Source organism: Cervus elaphus, chromosome 29, assembly GCF_910594005.1.
Source record: "Cervus elaphus chromosome 29, mCerEla1.1, whole genome shotgun sequence".
Taxonomy (NCBI): Eukaryota; Metazoa; Chordata; class Mammalia; order Artiodactyla; family Cervidae; genus Cervus; species Cervus elaphus.
In genome coordinates this window covers 20186909-20210961 of record NC_057843.1, presented here as the reverse complement: position 1 = coordinate 20210961, position 24053 = coordinate 20186909, and the positions used below count along the sequence as shown (strand labels likewise).

The 24053-nt window shown below is 40.6% G+C and overlaps 1 protein-coding gene across 17 annotated transcripts in view; it reads right to left on the bottom strand.

Annotated features, from left to right (window-relative positions):
- Window positions 1-24053, bottom strand: part of ELAVL2 (ELAV like RNA binding protein 2) — a 168739-nt gene that overhangs the window by 78786 nt on the left and 65900 nt on the right. For 10 of the 17 annotated variants that reach the window (XM_043891391.1, XM_043891393.1, XM_043891388.1 and 7 more), the window contains exon 2: window positions 1283-1373. The exons of the other annotated variants lie outside the window; for them this stretch is intronic. In XM_043891391.1, coding sequence (XP_043747326.1) covers window positions 1283-1354 — 72 coding nt within the window. In that variant the 5' untranslated portion in view covers window positions 1355-1373. The remainder of the gene's footprint in view (window positions 1-1282; window positions 1374-24053) is intronic. 17 annotated transcript variants of the gene reach the window in all.

Here is a 24053-nt window from a genome sequence, read left to right as displayed (position 1 = left end):
AGCACAGGCAGATTGAGACTGGTCAGACTGGACAAGAGCCGTGCTGTCAGGGTGAAAAACGGGAGACAAAAATCCAGCCTATCTGTGAAATAGCAAACCAACTATAACCCCTTCCAAACTTCATTTCCTTTTCAAAAGAAATGGGTTGTTTACTCTGCAAGCTACAAAAAGACCTCTCTCAAGTATGTATTTTCAAAGGTGAAGAGAAATAAAGAAACCTTTGGAAATGTGTATTGGAAAAAAAAAACCGGAAGCAATTCAAGATATGCATTTTATTATAATTAACCAATTTATCTGAAACTGCAAAAGGAGGTTTCAGATTTGCTAATAAAGCATAACCGTTCCAGTTTATAGAATATTAGCCCAGGGTCACTCTTTCCACAGGAAAATGCACATGAGATTAACCTTTGTCCAGCAGTCAGGAAAACAATGATCTGCAAGATGAGAGTGGCCAAGGCCAATTGAAACAAATCACTAATCAAAAACTTAGGGTATATGTGGAGACTACATGAGACCCAAATACGAGGTTCGGACTAAAGCTCACTGGGATGGTATTTGAAATATAAAGTGTTCATTGACTGAAATTAGCAGGATTTAGCAAGGACAACAAACACTCCTCACTTAATTGCACATTTATTTCCATGTTCAGGTGGCAAGAATGAGCTCCTAAGCCAACATTCAAGTGAACAGCTGCAGTAGGCTGTGTGCGCTGAAAATTACAGCATCTCTCAGCTATAGGACCATCTGCTCAGAATAAAATGATACTAATGTGCTATATTTTACAAATAATGCATATTCCATTGATAGGCTCAACACAACTGTTCACAGAATGCAAACTCTTTCAACAGTTACTGGGCAAATAATTTTCAGCCAGATTTACAATTTTGACATTTTTTTAAGCATCAGGAATTGTAAATAACTTCAAAATTTAGTAACCAAAAAAATACATAGTAAACAGAATGAAAAAAATTACGGTAACTTAGTATTCAGACCATACCAAAACTTTTGTTTTTTGTTTTTAAAAAAGCTTGTCACTCTTTTGAGGCTGCACTAAATCCTAATTAAGATAATAAAAGTTGCATACAAAAGCAGGTTCTGATGCTACATATACCACTAAAATTGCAATGTGCTTTACATCCTAATGATGGCCATACCACAATAGGTTAAATGTAAGAATAATTAGTATGCCAAATGAAAAGTTCAAGTGTTTGGTATGGCCTCAGCACTCCTGCAACATGCTAAAAAAAAGTAGCCTACAGAATTTAAGAAAAATCCCACAGACCCCGGTCCAAGGCTCTGCTGCCCACGAACCACTTCTAAGCAGAGAAGCCACATCACACAGTCTGACTGCCATGTTAGTTTGGAGTTGCCGTCTGCAATATGGACACAAAAAGTACCGTATGTTAGATGAGCAAGATAATGCAACAAATCAGTTTGTACAAAATTTACAGTGATTGTATTGATATTCCCAGCACGTCCATGCAGTGTGGCTTAATTGAATTTGAGGCAATTCCAATCTAATCTTTCCAAATTCATTTTAACATGTAGTTTTCTTGCACAAATTAAGCATTTTTAATTAAGAGCCTGATTTTAAACCAGTATTAACTAGTTACCTTGGCATCTATCCTAAAGAACTACCTTAAACCACAACTTAAAAAAAATTTTTTTCATAATAAAATGAAGCAAAACACTGCATGCTGTTCTATCTCTTCAGGATGTGGGAGAAGGGAGGAAATGTGAATGAAATTATATTTATAGTGAGAAAAGGCAGTCATGTAATTCATTAGTGAATGCCTTGCATAAAAACATTCTTTCCCCCAAATATCAGAAGGGCATTAAGAAAAACTATATTTGCCCACACTGTTACATTATACTATAAATGATCCTTAATCCTGGAGCTTAAAATTAAAAGTGAATTAAAACCCTGTGAGGTTATTCTGCCACTACAGTCAAAGGATCTCTAAGAGTTTTGCTGAGAATTGTTCACATATACTAAGATGCAGTAAACCAGCATCTTTCAACTGAAATAACTGGACCAATAAACAGGATTGTTTGGAGTAATGTTTATATAGGATGTCAGCTTTGTCCCTGAACGAAATCAAGTGAACGTTTTTTAATATGTAAATTGCAAAGCCAGCACAATTTGAAAAGAGTGCTGCTATGAGGACTCCAGTATGGTTAATGGGCCATTTACCACTTAATACAACTTGCTCCAATACTAAACAGAGTCACAAAATTGGCAGAGAAACCAAAGTTTACATTTTAGCCATATATGCAGCTACTTTAAATGGTCAACATAATATTCAGAAAAACTCGGGTCTATGAAAATAAATAAGCAACAAAGGAGGGCTGAAAATGTCTTTTACTTGCATATTTATGATTATAAAAATTTCATCCTTAAGAGTTAAACCTGTCTGTACATGATTTACTCTTGATGCATATGTGATGAAATTTATAACATGTGACAATGGATTCCATTTTCTGGCATCTACCGAAAGGGTTTAGCATACTCTTTATGGGATGCCATAAAAATGTTTTACTCTTCTTCCCTTCTCCCACTGTTACCAGGGAATTCGGTCTGATTCTATGTTCTTCATTTTACAAAAAGAAAAAGCACTACTTATAGTTGAACTGAACCTGTGAAAAAATAAGATGCTTTCATAGCCATGATGTATCAATATTTTGGTAAGAATCTAATTGTGGTTAGACTACATGGGTAGAACAGTTAGGAGGACCACACCCAACAGGTTAAATCAAGCTTAAATGTATGTCCTCGATACCCTGAGGAGTTAATATCTAAACATTCGTCACTACAGAAAACCACAGATTCAAATTTAATGGCCTCATCCCTTCCATTCCACAGGAAGCGGACACTAACGAGCTAATCTATTGACACCCCTCTTTCTGAAAGCCCCAGGGAGGCGAACAATCACTTTATTGCACCAACTAGCTAGGAAGGCTGTGTATGGAAAACGATTCTACTGCACTTTTACATTTCAAGCACCCCAGACAGTTTCTCTGCTTGAGGCAGACACATACCTTTATGGGAAGTTATAAATAAGTTGCTCACATGGCCCTTACCTTTATGCTGGCCAACAATTCAGTTACTAAAAATGTAAAGCTACTTCCCCTTCACTTAAGGACAGGCAATTCTGCTCTACTCAGTCTAGCAGAGACAACCAGGCTGTGCACTATTTATAGATTCTACTGGCTCTGAAACTCTTTGGAAGCAAAATAAAAGGCCATATTCCAGCAACATAGAACCATTAATTTTAAAGCTTAAAGAAAGTGTTTCAATGTATGGTCCCCTCTTAATTTAGACATCAATTGTGCCAACTAAGACTACTTTTTCTCCCGTCATTCTTCATGAAATCATTTGTGAAAAGGCACTTGAGCATAGATCGATCTAGACTATTCTAAACTTTCCCTGGTTCTGAGAGAGAATGATGAGGTGTCAACTTGGTGGGAACATGGATTCTAAAGGGCGAGGTGGAGGGCAGCGGAAGAAGTGGCCTTTATGTTTTCACTCATAGTTTACTTCCAAATTTCCAAAAAGATTTTTTAAACGGAATTCCCGCCCCTCCTTGTTTTTACTTAAACAGCCCTCTGTATACTTTAATATCTTAAGTTTCTTACAATAATGGATTTGGGGAGACCAATGCTACTGTTTGCTCACAGCTGGGAATAACAGTTTCCTGGTTATATGAAGAAAAAAAGCAAAGTCCCTATTTTCCAAACTTTCCAATAAAAAATTCTGAAAACTAATTAGCTTTTTTCCTATTTTCAAACCTCCTTTAGAAAGCCACCGAACAAGACAGGTGGCTATTGAAGAAAGTCTGAGAATTCTCATTAAGTACAACGTCTGCTACGGGAAAAACGGTTTCTGAGACCTAGAACCCACTTGATTCCGGGACCAGATCTGTGTGGTTTAAGGGCACAGAAAAGGCTACTGCACAGTTCTCGTGAGGACCATCTATGTGCACCAGCCAGTCCACTGAGACATACACCATCCTGATCTGGGCCCTCATTTCTTATCTGGACCACCAAATTACAGCCTCCCAAAACTTCCCTCATCATCCTAACTCACACATTACACTATTTCCAACAGACTTTCCTAACCTCTCAAGAGTTCTCCGCTGCCTAGCAAATAAAGTGCAAACTGCTAATATTTAGAGCATATAGACATCTGAAACCCTTGACAACTGCTTTCAGCAGGCTACTTAGTCAAGCATCTAAAAATATGAACTGCTCCTGGTCCTTCATGCAGTCACGGTGCACCGAAGACCATCCATTCTTCTGGCTTTGCCTGTACAGTTCCATCTGCCAGGAAGGCCCCCAGGTCACACCTATTCCATATCCAGCTTTGGGATTTGTACATACTAAGCAATCAAAATTATACTTAAGGTCAAGAGCAGTTCCTTTAGAAAAAAAAAACAAAAACTCGAGCATGAAGGGGCAATCACCTCTCTAAACAGTATGCAAACTTGGTAGCTTGTTTTTCTATCTCACTTCAGGTATTTCAAACCACAGATAATTATGAAAGCATATTTTCATTTTTTTGGCTCACTCCATCAGCCATCCTCACCCACTGAAATCTAAATTCTTGTTAAATGGCACAACAAAGGAAACTATCTTTTGAGTGATCAGTTGTATACTGTCATTTCACGAGCCTGCTATGGCTACTGGACCACTACAAAAAAGCCAGAAACCAACACAAATCCAAAAACATGGTACAAATGTGCTCCGAGCCTCTGGCCAACAGTGTCATCAAGCTGTGGTGTCTGGAACCTGGGTCTAACTTAAAAAAAAAAAAAAAAAAACAGCAGAAGTACAGGTAGATGTGAAAAAAATTAAATTTTAACTCTAAAGTACTTAAGAAATACATCGGGATTAAGTTACAGATCTCAAAGGGTTTTTTAATTGACAGAGACTAGAAAACGTAACAAACAAACATAAAAGGTAAGATCTCTAAAAAGAATGATAGCTAGGGGCAAGGACAAGTATCTCATACTCAAAAGGTCTGGCTGGGATGGAGTGACCTTGGATACTCGTTTACAGCTAGAGGGTTCTCAATACCTCGGCTAACACAGAACCAGGGCAGCATCAGTATAATGCAAAGCCTTTCCTCAGACGACACCAAACCTCTCTAAAGACAAAGTCACAAGGAGCAAGGCAGCAATATCTCTGACGTTTAAGAGCAGAACCCACTACGAAAAAAGACAGCAGCCATGGCCAAAAGGCATGTTCCTTTGAGGAACTCAAGGCAAGGAGCTAAAGCTCTCGAAATAATCAGCGAAGTAAATAATGAGAGTTCAAAAACAAGAGCTGGGTAAGCAGCAAGGTGGGTCATCTGTCTAGCAAACACCATGCCTACAGAATGTTTTATCTTTCCCATTCAAATCACTAAAATGGCATTTTCAGGATACATTTCAGCTTTGTTGAATTAAAACAACAGAAGGGTCAACCAAGCACTCAAACTCAACTTCTGAGGTGTTGGCTACCAGAATAAGCCATTTCTTTGTTTTCTTTAAACCTCTTCACTTTGCTGTGTGGTTCCTAAAGGAATAAAGGTTTGCAGCTTTAAACTTCATGGGATATCCTTAATCCTGGAATCCCTGTCAACTCCCCGCCCCACTCCCATACCATTTTAGCTGCCTCCAGCTCCATGGATTCTTCAGCCTTGTTGAGCTCAGATTTTTGGCCTTGGGACCAAGAAGGGCCCAAGAGCTGCCAGAGACACTGCCCCAGACAGCTGCAGGACTCACAGGGAGAATGTCCTTTGGCAGCGAATGCGAACATTTCTCTGTCTCTTGGCCCTTTATGGCCCCTACAGAGTCCTTCTGACGCCAGTCTTTCTGATTTCTGAGGTTTTGTAGTTGTAGAGCTGGCAGAATTAAAAGCTTTGAGGTGAGAGAGTAAAGTATGAGTTTAGGGGTCGTTCCCAAGTCCTTCGCTTCATTCTAGGTCCGTATCAGGCTTCCATGCTGGGCAACACGAAAGCAAAGATCCTGTGAAAAAGATTTGCTTAAGGTTTACCCTCTGTTCATTCACCCATTCATTCAACAAACATCAGTTCACAACTCCCACAAACTAAGGACTGTCCTACATGCTTCAGAGACAGCAATGAAGAAATATCCTGGAGTGTACATCTGCAATAGGAGGTGTACACATGTATAAAACTGTGTATTAGCTGGAAATAAGTGCGCTTTGGAATAAAAGAAAATGTAGAGCCGAGTAAGAGGGCTGAGAATGTGGAGATGAAGGATGGATAGTTTCCAGTATTAAACAGGAGGTCTCAGTGAGAAGGCGAGCTTTCAGGCAAGATTTAAAAGAGACGTAAGCACCCCTGTGGTGGGCAGAAGATCAGCTCACCTGAGATGCCCACATCATCAACTCTGAAATATGTGACTATGTTACATGACAGGGAATTAAGATACAGACGGAATTAAGGCTGCTCATCAGATGGCCCTGAGATGGGAAGATTACCCTGGATTTTCAGTTGGGCCCCGGGTAATCAGAAGAGTCCACGTGAATGGAAAACAGAGGCTGGAGAGCTGGTGTCAGAGTGATACAACCCGAAAAAGACTCAACCCACAGTCACGGGCTTTGAAGATGGAAGGGAGCCATTAACCTAGGAATGTGGGCAGCCTCCAGAAGCTGAAAAAGGCAAGGGGAAAGATTCCCCCCAGCATCTCCAGATGGAATGCAGCCCTGCCAATACCCTGATGGTAGCCCAAGAGACCCACATCACGGGATTCTGCCCTTAAGAACTGCAAGCTAATAAATCTGGGTTGTTTTAAGCACCAAGTTCATAGTTTGTTACAGATTTATAAGCAAATAAATACATCCCCATATGGATATCTAGAAGACAAACCAGGCAGAGACCAGCCAGGGTGAAGCCAGAAGGGGGCTAGACAGAGATGAGTCTAAGAGGTGAAAAGCCAGACATACAGGATCTTCGAGGTGTAGAGGAGGAAGAAGTTTCCTTCAATACTCAGGGTTCTGGCTGGGTCTGCAAATTAGACTGACAAATTAATAGGAGAAGAACATACAAATTTTATTGAATTTCTTTATACATGTACATGGGAGCCTTCAAAAGAGAGAAGTAATCTGAGCAAGAAGTTTATATACCTCTTAGATAAAGAAACAATAGATGTGTGAAGAATTGACTAGACAAGGTGGTTTGGGTTGGGGGTAGTGAGTGTTACGGATGAAACTAGGAAGATGTGCTGCGCTTAGTCGCTCAGTCGAGTCGACTCTTTGCGATCCCATGGACTGGGACCTGCCAGGCTCCTCTCTGCCCATGGAGATTCTCCAGGCCAGAACACTGGAGTGGGTCGCCATGCCCTCCTCCAGCGGATCTTCCCGATCCAGGTACTGAACCCAGGTCTCCGCACTGCAGGCAGATTCTTTACAGGCTGAGCCACCAGGGAAGACCAAGAATACTGGAGTGGGTAGCTTATCCCTTCCCCAGGGGGACTTCCTGACCCAGTCATTGAACTGCGGTCTCCTACATTGCAGGCAGATTCTTTACCAGCTAAGCTACCAGGGAAGCCCAAAGTAGGAAGATAAGCCTTTGACTGTGTGGATCATAATAAACTGTGGAAAATTCTGAAGGATATGGGCATACCAGACCATCTGACCTGCCTCTTGAGAAACCTATATGCAGGTCAGGAAGCAACAGTTAGAACTGGACATGAAAAACAGACTGGTTCCAAATAGGAAAAGGAGTACGTCAAGGCTGTATATTGTCACCCTGCTTATTTAACTTACATGCAGAGTACATCATGAGAAACGCTGGGCTAGATGAAGCACAAGCTGGAATCAAGATCGCTGGGAGAAATATCAGTAATCTCAGATATGCAGATGACACCACCCTTATGGCAGAAAGTGAAGAGGAACTAAAAAGCCTCTTGATGAAAGTGAAAGAGGAGAGTGAAAAAGCTGGCTTAAAGCTCAACATTCAGAAAACTAAGATCATGGTATCTGGTCCCATCACTTCATGGGAAATAGATGGGGAAACAGTGGAAACCATGTCAGACTTTATTTTTGGGGGCTCCAAAAACACTGCAGATGGTGATTGCAGCCATGAAATTAAAAGATGCTTACTCCTTGGAGGAAAAGTTACGACCAACCTAGATAGCATATTAAAAAGCAGAGACATTACTTTGCCAACAAAGGTCCGTCTGGTCAAGGCTATGGTTTTTCCAGTGGTCATGTATGGATGTGAGAGTTGGACTGTGAGGAAAGCTGAGTGCTGAAGAATTGATGCTTTTGAACTGTGGTGTTGGAGGAGACTCTTGAGAGTCCCTTGGACTGCAAGGAGAACCAACCAGTCCATCCTAAAGGAGATCAGTCCTGGGTGATCATTGGAAGGACTGATGCTGAAGCTGAAATTCCAGTACTTTGGCCACCTCATGCGAAGAGTTGACTCATTGGAAAAGACCCTGATGCTGGGAGGGACTGAGGGCAGGAGGAGAAGGGGACGACAGAGGATGAGATGGCTGGATGGCATCACCGATTCGACGGGCATGAGTTTGAGTAAACTCTGGGAGTTTGTGATGGACAGGGAGGCCTGACGTGCTGCAATTCATGGGGTCAAAAAGAGTCGGACACGACTGAGCGACTGAACTGAACAAAGTATGCTTGTTCAGATTTTCAGGCCCTAAGTCCATGTACTGATGTTAAGAATGTCTTCCTTCCTCTTGTTACAGGGAGGGTTCCTTCCACATGGGAATTTTACTACCTATTTCAGAGAAGAAAGGAGAGGGAGGAGGTTAGAATGACCTTTCTATTTCTGCTATTTTCTCAAACTCCTTCAGCTTAAGATATTTAATATGCCAAAGTAACATACTTTGGAGCAGTACATCCTCAACTTCATCAAAGGCCGCCACAAGAAAGTGAACCATAGAAAAGGTTTTGAGCAGAAAAGGTGGCTACTGTGAAAACAAACTGGATATGTTTGTGTGGGAGAGCTCAACAACTTCGGAAACAAAAAGACCAACCAAGAAACAACTGCAGTAACCAAGATGCAGGATGACAGTGATTCCAACCAGGGTGATACCAGGGGAGAAGTGGACAAACCCAGCAGGAAGCATGTCGTCAATGTGTTAGTTTAATCACATCAGTAAAAAGACGATGAGACGGCTGGATGGCATCACCGATTCAACAGACAGGAGTCTGAGTAAACTCCGGGAGATGGTGAGGGACAGGGAAGCCTGGCATGCTGCAGTCCATGGAGTCGCAAACAGTGGGACACGACTTGGCAACTGAACAACAACAAACTATTTAAATCCATTATCAAGAAACTGCTTTAGATTCTAACTACTCACATTCAAATCAATTCATCTTTCTGGCCACTAAGAATACACGATGATTAAGAAAAGGATAAGTTTCTATAGAAAGTTAGTGTCTTACTTTGGGAGCAGGAGATCTCCTTAAAGAAACCCAATATTTGAAAATTTGAGTTTAAAAATATTAAATCAAGAGTTATTCACTTTATCTATGGAGTCTTTAAAGGATTCTGCAAGTGAAACATTTAATAGCAAATGAAAAATTTATAAAAACCATAATCATTCAAAAGATGCAACTCTCAATACAGTATGTCAGCAACTGATTTATAACCTATGACAGCCCCTAAGGCTCAGAGTTCAAAAAAAAGTTCACCCCAAAAGGTAAAACAAAGTAGATGATAGATGAAAATAATGAGAATAACTTACATTTCTGTGATATGAATAACTTACATTTCTGTGATATGTAATTAAACTTTAAAATCTACATTTAACAGGGTTATATATATATATATATATATATTTATATATATATAAAACTCCACAGTAGTCAAGGTTAAGCCAGGGGTTAGTTTAATCTTGGTTACAGGCTAGAATACACTACCATCTAGTGATGAATCATTCCAACCTCAGCGGGCATTATTAATTTCTACGCCATTATTTGGCTGTAGAACCTAAAATAGGACATGAACATAGTAAAAAGAAAATCAACTACTCCCACAGTTTTGTAGCAGGGTTCTTGTTTGGTATAGGCAGATAAATTTGAATTGCTAAATTAAGACAGTTAACATAGTAATCAACAAAGAAATTGGATTAACTTCACATTCTTCTGCAAAAGTCACAGCTAAGGGGAACCCCCCTCAGGGTTGTACAAATTGTGAAAGGCTGATTGGAAATCCTCAAATTAATCCCAGTAGTTCAGTGTTTTCATTAGGTAGGTTAAAAACATAGCTCCTCTGTAGGACACAGCCACTAAAATACTGTCATATTCGAGCTCCCAAAGACCAAGTACGCCTAGTCTTAAAGGGAATATAAAAGACAAGGAAGGTTTATAGTCACAAATATTGTTTTTTAACTCAGAAGTGTTATAAAGGGCCACAATACTCCATCTGGCCACTAAGGTTATTTTACTCAAGTGTCATCTGGCAGAACGTACACACAGAAAACCAAAAACTATAGTTAAGTGTTTAACTCCAAGTAGCTTATACCAAAATAAAGTGAACAAAATAAAATGTCAACAGAACAAGGCATATTTTCTTCATAATGCTGGGAGGCTACAAATATTTCTGTTGAAATTTAAAGAAAATGAAATATGAGATACTACCTTTAGACATATAAAATCTTGTAATTCATTAATGCATTGCAGAGCACAGACCAAGCGGCTCTCCCCTGTTCACTGTAGGACTTGTGGGAGCATAAACCTTGGTCAGCACAGAGGGCCAGCTTCTTACCTCTCTTGGAAAGTGGAACATCTCACTGATATTCACCTATGAGATGTATTTTTCTTTTCAGTTGATGTTAAAGTCCTGAGACTCCCAAGAGATGGCTACATTTGATTTAGCAACACCACTGTCAATTATTTAGCACAGAAAGTTGGAGGATCTTAAAAAACATGATTCACACTAAGAAAGATACTTTATTTCCTTTGGTCCATCTTCTCTTCCCCTCCTCCTCAAAAGATGTAGCTTTTTAGCTACATCCCAGCTAGGAAAAACAAGTACATAAGCCTCTGGTTATTTACTACATTTCAGGAAGGGGCAAGACTCTGTATTCAGGTGAAGTGTTATTTTCACTTCCAGACATTCCAATTGGGGGAGGGGGCCTAAAGGAGAGGGTCACAAGTAAATTTCTGGTTAATCTGCTGCCTACAAAAGAGTTAATGTTTATATACACTACTATGTACAAAACAGATAACTAATAAGAACCTACTCGATAGCACTGGAGAAGGACAACAAACGCCAATGGCAACCCACTCCAGTATTCTTGCCTGGAAAATTCCATGGATGGAGGAGCCTCGCAGGCTACAGTCCATGGGGTTGCAAAGAGTCGGACACGTCTGAGCGACTTTCCTTTCACTCTATAGCACTGGGAATTCTACTTAATAATCTGTGGTGACCTAAATGGGAAGGAAATCTGAAAAAGGGGATACATGTACACGTATAACTGATTCACTTTGCTGTAAGGAGAAACTCACACAACACTGTAAAGCAACCATATTCCAATAAAAATTAATTAAAAAAAGATTCTCAGCAGATGGATTCAGCCCTTTGCAGGGATCAACAGTTAAAATGTTGGAAAGTGTGCACTTTCAGACACAAGAGAACAAAGGACTCAAAGCTCTCTTCACAGGGCCATGGTGCATACTTCTGTTACCGTCACACAATGAACCTAACTTAAGTGATTATTGTTGTTTAGTCACTATGTCGTGTCCAACTCTTTTTGCAACCCCATGCCCCCTGCCCAGGCTCCTTGTCCATGGGACTTCCCAGACACAAATACTGGAGGGGGTTGCCATTTCCTTCTTCAAGGGATTTTCCTGACCCGGGGACGGAACCCATGTCTCCTGCGTCTGCAGGCGAATTCTTTACCACTGAGCCACCAGAGAAGCCCTAACTCAAGTGATAATTTCCATTCAAAAGAAAGAGCAAGCACTAATGTTTAAAAAAAGAAAAGAAAAAAAGTTAATGCACTACCTTACAGATCAGGTAAGGTCTTTCTTAACCTCAGCCCTTGCCTGCTTATATCCACAGTGGGCACAAATACAAAATCCCACTGGGTTCCCTGCCAATGACGGTCACTTCAACTGCTGTCAGACTTCCCACTTCACAAGTTGTCTTATCACTAAGCTAAAGCACATTTCAAACAAAAGCTTGAAGATAGCTCAAAAAGTGCATTGGGGCAAGTCCCCCTATTGTATAAATGGACAATGAAGCAAGTGTGTGAACATAAACTACAGAACCTGTTTACATATGTACATACGTAGTTCCAAAGTTGAAGAGAAGCATCTCCTATAGGTTTGAAGTGGGGAAAGGGGCACATGTGCAATCAAATGTTGTATTTTAACAAGAAAAAAAAATTTTTTAATCTAGCTGTTGAATTATTTCCACTCTGGTAAGAGGTAGAGGAAGTAAAGGGGCTTGTTTCCTATAAAAGCTTCAATTATATGCATATAATTTAGATAGATAATATGTGAATGCACTTTACAAATTCTCACGTGCTATTACCATGATTGCTGGGCACAGTAAGATGCATCTTAACGTACTGGCATAGAGAACTTGCTTATCTGTCGTTTAGGTTATGGGCAGTTGTTTTGTTTTCATGTCTAAATGGGCAACAGAGCGCAGAGCTGTACTGGGAGCTTCTTGACATGAAAAGGGGACACGGGTGGACAGAAAGCTCAGTGTGAAGACTGCCCAGTCATGACCGTCAATTCCTGTGCAAGACCCCTGAAGCTACGTTAAACTCCATTCAGCACGTGGTCACAAATGGTGACTGAGGAGGATTAGAATTTTTACTTAAAATGCTGCAATTTTCAACCCCTGACCTCCAAATACTATATATAAGTACATACAGTGCCAACAGCCTAAACGTTCCACATCTAAATTCCAGCCTTGTCTATTTTGTCTTAGAGTACAGCCCATACACACACGCAAAGCAGTACACAGGTTCCACTCTCCTCAAGTCTTCTCATCAGCTGCTCAGCCTCTTGGAATTTTACCATCTAAGATTAGAAACTGCTACCTCACTTCAGTTAAGAATTCCAAGGATGACACAAGCATCTTCTCCTTCTATCCAGAGTTATTTACAATACGGGGCAGAAAGGGAACAGAGTCTCGTTCATCACAGTGCTCTAGAATCCGGATCGGTAATCTGCACAGTTTGTATTGCATGCTGTCACAGTTTCTATAATTCACAGATCAGTGTTCTATATGCTTCCACACACAACTCTATGGCCTCCCACCATCTTTCTCCTATTATGATTTTCAAAATGACCTGAATTTAAATATTTCCTAAGCCTGCCAATGCAAGAAGACAGAAAGGTCTGGGTTCGATCCCTGGGTCGGGAAGATTCCCCTGGAGAAGGAAATGGCAAAGCAGTATTCTTGCCTGGAGACTCTCAGGGACAGAGGAGTCTAGTGAGCTACAGTCCACAGGGTCGCAAAGAATCGGACACAACTGAATGAGCATACACACAAGCCTAACCTAGGCTTTATGTTTAATTAAAATAAAAAATAAATAAGGCATCCTCTTAAACCCTCCAAAGGATCTGGGGATCTTTCGCTACAGGAAAGATGATCTGACCACCTCCTGAAGCAGAATTCAGTGAATCCGATGACTGAAATAGGGAAAAGGAAGGAAGGAAAAGGAGCATTTATTCCTTAGTCCAGGAAAGGCTCGAAGCTACATATTTTACAGACAAAAATCCCACTTAGTCATCTCGTGCACTATGAGCTGTATACATTAGCTTTCATTTACAAATGGATTTTAGAATTTCAAGAGTCTAATCAGGTATTAAATAGAAGAACTAGGATTTGTAATCAGTGCTGAGACTGTGTCTGAAGCCTCCTACCTGATCTCTGCTTCCAGGCTTGTCCCTTCTCCAATCCATCCTCCATTCCACTGCTACTATGATCTACCTAAAAACAGTCAGCATCCCAGGACCATTTCTGTTTCTCAGGCCTTCACATTGACCCCACGTTGCCTACAAAGTACCATCTCAGCCTGCAGAGGGGGCATCGCCGGCACTTGAGCTGGTCCCCACCTCCCTCTCCAGGGCCGTGCCCACCTCTCCATGCCCACCGTGCCCCGTCACACACAAGGCTCTAACAATCTCCCAGCAGTCCCTCCCACATCCAGGCTGCTTCCCACTGTTACTCACGCTCCTCTCTCCGCCCGCAAGCCTCACTACCTTTCTTCTCCTGGGAATGGAAACATCCTCAGCACATGAAAGGAGGCACAATGCCTCCAGGAAGCCTTCTCTGAACAGCTAAGCTGAGACCTGAGACCAATACTCCTCCTCTGTGCTATTAGCCCACACTCACCTTCAGTCTCTTCTGCCATAAAAGTGCACAGGACTCATAAAAGAAAGCACATCAATGCAGGGAAGTGCAATTCAAGGTGATGAGTAAAAAAAAATTCTCCCTTATTTATGGGATTTTTTTTTCATGCGGTTTCACCTTCCCTGCCAAGCAGGAAACCTTCTATTGCAACTCTATATATCTGGAGCAGCAAGAGTCACCTCAGGCTGTCAATGAAGGAGAAGGAAGGTAGACATATTCTAGGTAGTCATGCCCCACCACTAGCAAACACACAAGTCCCTTTCCAGATACACCTAGTTCTTCTATTACGAGCTCAAGCATCAAGTTGAATCAGCTTTAAAAAAAAAAATTCCTAGCCACAAGCCTTTGTTAAAACAACATAAGCCTCAGAAAGGAAGAGAGGGGACTATAGGAGTGGTCAATTGTCATCACATCACAGTTAAAACAAGGAGGCTTCACCATGAAAGTAAAAAACCAAAACCACATCGAGAGCTAATACCTCTCTTCCAGCCCAGCCAAGGTCTCAGGAAGCTGGGAGTACAGAAGAAGCCACCAGGGCAGAAAAGCAACACCCCTTATTCACCAGATGTGACAGGTATACTGTGCAAGATGCTATGAAAACAAGGGCACACAAAACAGACTCACATCCCACCCCGCGGGGAGCTTCTCTGGACCACACCTTCACCCAGAGATGGCAAAGGCTCCGCAATAAGTCTTTAAGAACCCACGGCCAGGAATAATCATCTCTCTGGACAACCTATGCTAAATATTGTGCTAAGAAAAAGATAAAAGGGCAGAGTCACTGCTGCCATGGAAACTACCACTGCTAACTTAAACATCTGAGCCTGACATATATTTGAGCAGAAATGAAGCATCTTGCTTCCCGGTGTTTAAAATGCTAAAGGATAACAGCAGATTATACACAACTTTCCCAATTAAACATTAAACTGGATTTCTGCCTCATTAGAAAAATATGAGATTACAAAGAAGCACAAGCTGAAAAGTTTTCCTGATTTAGGACCACTAAGGTTTCCTGGTACCCACTTCCTGTCATACTTTTATCCCATATAAAGAGCAAGTTTCTTTACAACAATTTTCTCACTGTAGCAGATTGAACACTTAAATTGCTTGGCAGTAAATGCACAGTATTTTACCTCAGACAAGACTTTCAGAAAGTACCTACTATGTAACAAGTAACATACCAGTCCAGAGCAATCATGACTGCAATCTATTTCAGATCAGCCTAAAAGGAAACAGATTTTTACCATCAGCTACTATTTTATTCACAGATAGATTAAAAACAAACAAAACCCTCAAGCCAAACAAACAAACAAAATCCTCAAGCCATCCTTGAGACTGTAACCTCAAACCCTAATTTTCACTCCTTCTGTAAAGAGAGTGGAGATCTACTCAAGTACACTCTCAGACAAATTTTAAAGAGTTTCTTGACTTGATTCTGATTGCCAATCTCTGGTTGAGAATCATCAATATAAGGGAAGTAGAATGGCTTCAAAATGTGATTTTCTATACTCAAACATGCTTTTTAAAGCCATCCTGTCTCAGGCTGAGGGCCAGGATTCACGAAAAAGGCTGCAGGCCTTAGAAGTGTGTTGAGGAAAAAAGATACTCTTCATTCTGTACCTCAAGAAGAGCAAGGACAGAGGAAGGGAATCATTGAAGTAGAAGCAGTAGTAGTAAATTAAGACTGGACAAAACTTTCCCCGCGCTGGAACACTCATTAGAGTGAGTTTCACTGCCATCAGATCAAGCAAGAACAATTACTATGCATCACTGGCCAAGACACAGCAGTATTTCACCAATACAATTTCACCAGTAGTACTCTTTGTTCTGACTGAAAATGACCCATATCTTGATTGCTGAGACAAAAAATGACTGGTCTCCTACATTAGGAACTGACCAAAATGCAAACAAATGAATCCTCTTGTTTATCTGTCAAAACTGGCTACACATGAACTAAGATCTAATCAACAGGGCTAACAGAAATGACAACAGCTGGGAGGAGGGCACTTTTAACGTTCTTTGTGGTCTGCATTTCATCATACACCAGCGGCATGGCAAACAATAACTAACAGTGGTTTGTGACCAGCAGGAAGAAAAATTGAGATACGTAGACAAAAATTTTCCTAATTAAGGTATTATGCAAATTGTCACCTGGCTGAGTCAGATGATCAGAGTAAATAAAATGAAAAATATAAGACAACAGTGGACTTCGGTTAATTCATACACAAAGTTATTAACAGGTTATGGGATCACATCTAAAAGTTGTTTGGAAAGGGACCCAAAAAAATATTCATTAACAACCACATACAATCATGCATATGCCTCTCGGAGGAAAGCCAAGAGATAGATGGAAACAAGCAGTCAGGCTCAAGATCTTTGAGGTCAGAGTCACAACTGAACACCAGCGGGTGGACTTAACCTGCAAATATATGTTATTTGGTTTATGTCTTTTTTTTAATTAGTAGTGTTCCACATATAAAACTTCACCCTTTTAACAATTTCACATTATTTAATAGACTCCTGGCTTCTCTTTAAAAAAAATAAACAAACAGGTGGCAACAGAGGCCATATTCCCACAGAGCTATGAGTCAGCAGGCTGCCCTTCAAATGGACCATGTTCTCCACTGTCCTCTCCCAGTACCAGCTCTTCTCTTCAGCCTGCAAGGGCTGGATCATCACAGCCTAAAGGTCAAACTTACTGAAGGGTGCAGAGCTTTTCTACTATGGTGACAGAGAGGTTCAGAAGACCAGAATATAGGCAAGTGGGTGGGAGAACGGAAATGACAAGAATATCCCTCGTATGAAACGTGTGGAAATGTCACTGTAGGTACTACACAGAGATGCAACAAGGATGGGCCTGGGTGGAATGAATTCATCCTAACTGCTTTTGATAAACCGTGTTCCTCAAAACTCAGGATTCTTAACCTTGGACCTAATTATCTATGAAATATTCCAAGGACCAAGCATAAAAAGGACTGAAGCTTTACTGGCATTCCAGCGCATGGGGCACGCATTTGACCCCTGGTTGGGGAACTGAGATTCTACATTGCCGCAGCCCAAGGAAAGGCTCCAATTCTGTGTATTTATACATCCTAATTAAGACTGCCACTTACATTCAGAGCACTCTTAAAAGGAGATTTATTTTGGCATGTTATACTCCCCGATTAGGACTAACTGAAAACCATCTTGTCCATACAGAACTAAGTACATCCTGTCCTTTCCAGAGACTAAGGAAAAAGTTAGATCTAATTAAATATTTTGAGACCATAAAGAATGGAAGGGACATATTAACTGCTTTATCCCCAGGATGTGGGGCAGGTGGGGTGATCCATACAGAAAAAGATAAAAATTACCTTGCATTTTACCAGAAGCCCTTGCAAGAATATAAGCAAATTTCAAGGTCATCTTCTCTAAACACTATCTCATGACATACCACCATTTATATTTTGGAAGCAGAATAGAGGGTAGGTAGGGACAGAACAGAAGTGCAAAGAGGTCTTACTTCACACTTTTCCCGCTGCCTTCAGTTTACCCAAAAAGATTCCCATGAAAACCTGTTTCAACTCTGCAGAGTGGGCAGGCAGTAGGGACAAAAGCAATCCAGGGCCTACAGAAAGCCTGCCTAGGACTGGCCACTTTCCCAGGGGGTGAATGCCCCACCTGGGCGGCGGCTGAAGGAATGAACCGCTGGGGGTAGGCTGAATGCATTCTTCTGGGCCTGAAACTGCTATTTTGTTTCCACTATGTTTTCAAAGACCTGCAAAACTGTTCCTAGGCCCATTTGGCAATATCACAACAATTACAATTTCCCTTAAAATCCTAAGTAATTGACTCACCATTCTTTCCAATTCTCCAGAAATAAAGAATACTCTAGAAATAGAAGGCTGAACAAAGCAAAAGATAGCACGACCCAATACCTAATAATGGTCTCCCCCAAGATCTCCTGAACTGAGCATGGAAAGCTTCGGTAATTTCAGACGGAGAGAAAGAGAAAACTAGTTTTCACCTCCTCTCCTTAACTAAATGCCACAGCTATAAATACCAGAGGAACTAAAACCTGAGGGTCTTATAGGACACATTAAATTATGCTTTATCAACTGCCAATATTTAAGGTTACAGAGTATTACTTTGTTTTCCCCCAAAATCCATGGTAACTTGCCTTAAAAAAGAAAAAAAAAAAAAAAGAAAAGAAACCTCATGAACTTCCAGTCCAATCTTTATAATAAGGTCAAGAGGTATGAATTCCTAAATGTGCAAAGTACACTGCCCACTGTGATAAGCCTCAGATGTGTATGTGTGTGTTCAGTTGCTCAGTCACGTGCCCACTCTTTACAACCCCATGGACTGTAGTCTGCCAGGCTCCTCTGTCTGACAGAACCGATCTCCCAGGCAGGAATCCTGGAGCAGGTTGACATTCCCTTTTTCAGGCAATCTTCCCAGCCCAAGGACTGAACCCCTGTCTCGTGCATCTCCTGCACTGGCAGATGGATTCTTTACCACTGCGCCACCTGGGAAGCCCGAAAACCTAAGGTGTGTAACTTAGGCTGACTCTCTTCTTTCCAGGACTGCATTATAAAACATAAAATGGGAACAGATCAACATTTGGCATTAAATATTTATTTGTTTACTAGTCCAGTATGAGATTTCAAAACAAGAAAGCAGTCAAACAACGGAGAACTTACTGAACAGAATCTGAAATTCTCACATTTAAACAAGTATTTATGTTCTCCCCTTGGCGCCTGGTTGTTATTAACTCTTAAAGTATGCTTTCAGCCTAAGAAACTTGGGAAAATTATTTACTATGTACTAAATAACCTCCAACCTGACAAAGTTTTTTAAATACTGACTCCTTACGGGTCTTTGTCTAATCGCTTACTCACTATATTTTTGTTCAATTTAATATAACCTTATAAAAGCTAAACTCTAGATTATGTCAATTGCAGACAAGAGTTACACTCCTTCGGCTCACATTAGCCATGCTGGCCCTCACCATGATTCTTACTATATTCTTCATTAAGGGCCAGCGTTACAGAAATTAGTGCAGTGATCAGTCTGTACTCAAATCAAATTATCATTATAACACACAGTAACTCCCAGTATAGCTATTATTTCCCAGACCTAAAATATCAGAAAAAAATTGCATTCATTTGTATTAAAATAAAAGTTTTAGTTTAGCTCTTCAGAAGAGTTAAGAGATAGCCAGGTAAAGTAAGGTCAAGAAAAGACAAGTCTTAGTTCTACGTAGCATTAGAGAGAACTCTGGAATTTAAGCTTTTGCCATCAAACAAAGTGAGGGCTAGGAATTGATTAGGGGAACATATATCTGATTTCTAGGTCCAAGTCTAACAGACAACTAATTGGGATATGGAAACAGTGAAGAATAAAAGTAAAAGCCCGTTTGAAGTAATGCAGCCGGCTGCTGCCAAGTCCTAACAGTATTTCTTCATAGTTTGTGATCTTTGAAAAATTTTTAACCTTAGTAACTTTCCTCATCTTTAAACTATAGATTTTTCCCACTATGCCCAGCAAACAGGGCTTTTATAAGTTAATGGATAAAAGAATAGCTTATACATTCAAATTTAAATCTCTCTCCCAAATCTTCCTCTAAAACCAGCACCCCCTCTGCCACCTCACCTGATGTAATCAGAGACAGCTTGAGAAGGGAATGGCAACCCACTCCAGTATTCTTGCCTGGAGAATCCCACGGTCAGAGGAGCCTGGCGGGCTACCAAGAGTCAGACACAACTGAAAGCGGCTTAGCACACAACATGTATTATTCTATTGTTTTCACCATACTTTTTAATACCTACTTATATACAGGTTGTTCTTTAAATTCTTTGATAAAAATTTTAAAAAAGAAAAGCTTATAAAAATTGTAAAATACTATGTAGAGTATTGCTCTTTAGACACTAACCTTCTAGAGAACTATTTTCTGCCACTTCTAATCTGTGCTAAAGTCAAGCTGTCACAAACACTGTAACTCGGGAAATTCAAATTAACAAAGGTCTGCATATGGACCAGGCTGGGTTTGCTTAAAAAGAAAAAAAAAGAAAAAGGCCAGTTTCTACCTTAAATCTACCTGCAAGCAGACCAGGAACTCTTGTATAGTAAATTTCAAGTACCAAATATTTAAACTACCAACAGAAGACAGAACAGACTATCTGAATAAAGTTTAACATAAGAATGCTTAAACACACGGAGTTAAAACACTTTCCTGCTAAACAGCTGATGGGGATGTTCAAATGCTAAGTTAGGGACCATGTACTACAGATATCCTGTGATAATTAATAACTGAAGTACATGGTAGGCATCTGCTCAGAGCCGAGCAGAGAGAGACACAAGGTCTTAGCATGGTTAGCAAATCGACAGTTACTGGTAATTAATGTTTAATGCTTACTATTCTTTAAAATGTAAAAGATTAGGCCATTTAAGAGAGCTATAATTATGAACTAAAATTAAGCCTAAAGATGCTTAGCATGTACCATACCACGTCAAGAAAACCAGTTTACACGGCCAAGTACTTTCTGGTACAATCTGCTGATGAGGCAATCCTACACGAATAACTGATAAAGAAACGACTTACAAGCCTAACAAACATTTAGGCACAAGGGTAAAGCATAACTGAAGATGGAAACCCCAGAGCACTGAAACAAGGGGTGAAGTCGGGGGGAGAAGTGGGGTAGGAAGAAGAGCAGGAAGGGGGCCAAATCTCTTTGACAGTCTTGCACTTATCTGACCAACCCTCTTCTCTTCCCTCCCAGCTTTTCATCTCTGCTGCTCAATGAGCCCTTATCCCCTCTCCCATTTGACAGCTCAGCTGGGTCCCCAATTACCCCCAAGTTACTAACTGGTACATATCTGGCTTGAGAGAAGTAAATGCATTTTTTCCTCATCCAACAAACCCATACCTCAAAAACCAGGAAATACCTCTGAAAGTATTCCAGTACTTGTGAAAGACAGCCAAACTCCCTGGAGAATGGCGTCATCCCATTCCCAGAGGACCCATTGGGCAGAACTATCTTTACCTCATCCGTTAACCTTTACTGCTCAAAAGAAAATGGCTAAAGTGAACATAAAAGGAAATGCTTAAAGGGCCAAGGATAGAAAACAGCAAGATCTCCGCTTACGATCCAGGAGCACTTAAACGGAATGACAGCAAGCAAAACCAAAGTGAAACTGAAGAAATACACATCACTGCCGACAGCATAACAAACTCACAGGATTTGGACAACTACAAAGTGGCCATGCATTACAACCAGCCTGCAAAGCAGGAGGTTTTATTACATAAGAAAAGGCATCAGGGATCCTTTGAGATGGAGCTTTCGAATGAGGCTTGAGTCACAACCAAAAGGACACAGAAAAAATAGATATGCCTCAAATAAACATATGTGAAGGACAAAGACATTCACATTCATTCTAATATGCAAATCCTGTAACATGCAGCGTCCTGTGCTGGATACTCAAGATAGCTCAGATGGCTCAGATCAGTTCCCACTCTGTCTAGTGAAGAAGGGAACACATGCAGAACCACAACAGAGGACACAATCTGGTATGTGTGGGGAGCAGGGATTATTTCTTGATGACAGGAAAAAAAAAATCAGAAAGGTTGAGAAAACAAAAAGGACACATGCACTAAGCTATCCATTGTCATGTGTTAGGGGATGAGATATGCATGGATTCAGCCATTTAACAAATGCCTACTATGACAGTCCACACGACAGGCACTTGGGGAACTTGGTGGGAGAGAGATCAAACAAGAAAAGGGATAAACTATTGTTTAAAACTGCAACCTATGCCATGGGGAAAAAAAAAAGCATCCACGTAAATAAAATAGGAAGGGTGGTCAGGAAATGTCTCTATAGAAGTGACATTTAAACTGAGACCTTAAAGATAAGGGACATGTTTACATGTATTAATACTTGTCTCTTCGGAGGGAGGGGATGGAGCCAGGCCACATGTCAGGTGCTGGGGATATGGAAGGAATGCTGAATAAGATACAACCTACACCCTGAGCAATCTCTTCCTAGGGAAGCATGCACATGCTGGATGGAGAAGCACAATAAACTTAATTTTACCAGGATGGAAGCTTAAGGACCTGGGGAGATCCTGAAACCCACTCAGCATAACCCCTTCTTTTTTCTTTTTAATGAAGGAAATGAAGCCCAGAGATTGTCTCAGGGACTGTTCCTGAACGAGGCAGGGGCAGAGGTGGGGACAGTAATCTCTTAACTGTCATTACTTGGCACTGCCCATTAGATTTTTTATCAGAAAACTCATATGGACAATCAGAGTTCAGTGAATTGATACTGTACAAGGAATGCTTAATATCTGCAGGGAAAACAAGGAGACTCCGATCCACGCACTTAACAGGTCATTGTGGAATCATCTTTCCTCATCAGAACAAAATCAAAAAACAGAGCCAGCTTTTCATAAAGTGAAATGTATTCATTTTCTCTTCTGAAGTTATATGCATTCTACTTTTGGGTATCTAAGCATCCAGGAAATGATAATAGTGATTCTGTCATACTTGTTTCAAAGCCTTTCCCAGGCAAAAAGAGTTGGCAAATCTATCAGTCCCCTTCCCTCCACACACTTCTTTTTTATGAGGAACAACTGTTACAGAGAATAGGGAGAATGTGAGGAGCCACTAAGAGGAAAGTTCATTAAAGCAAAAAAATGAAAATAATCCCAGTACTTTTCAAGGAAATAAACAGGAAGACATGAAGATAAATAAATGGTCGTTTACATTCACACATCTGAGTATTATTCAGCAGTGAAATAAGAAGGCCCATGCACAGATGAAAGTGTATTACAAACTGAGAACTTTGATCAATTTCTGTGTCCTATTTGACAAAGGGATTTATAACCTTTTAAGTTATTACAACTGTCTTTAGAAGTCACATATAGTCAAAAAGGAAACATTACATTTCAATCACCTGTTTTTCCATTCTTACATTATACGTTAAGGATCACATAGGAACAAAAATAACATGGGGAGAGATGCCCTTTGGATTGGAGCTGCTACAACTCACCCCTCACTGTCTCACATCTAGTTAACCCAAAACTCCCAGCACAAGCACAACCAGACCTAAAACAGAAGTTTGGACCTATTTTGCCGATTAGCTGCTGCTCAAGGTCCAGGTCAACTTGCAAACAGACATTTCTAAAGTGTGCAACCAGGTTTAGCCTGAGACGAGTAGGAGGTTAAAAGTGAAGAGATAACGGGAAAAAAAGTAATCACTTTACAGCATTCTGCACTGGCAAGATACAGGATCCTTGTTAAAGGCGGTTTCTCTCAACCTTTTCACATTAATTCACAGCCCCAAAGGGAAAGTAGTGACCTAAGTAAGAATTCTAGACCTCGGTGCCCTGAAGGTCACCAGTTAAGGTCACCCTGAAGAGAATGTGGGCTGGTCTACTGGAAAGAACAGCCTGGCTGGTCTTCACTGATGCTACGCTCTAGCTTGAACACTGTCTCAGCTAGCTGAACTTGAGAGATTTCTAAATCTTTCAAGGACATCAGAAACATTTTTGTCTGTAACAGAGCATTTATCTCTGTTACTGAAAAAAAGTCACCTTCCAAAAAAATTGCCTTGAAAGCCCACATCATGTGCACTAAAAAAAAAAAAAAAAGGTAACATAGAACAGTAGTTTAAAAACACTCCTTCCATTATATATAAGCAAAGTCAAGGTGAACTTTATG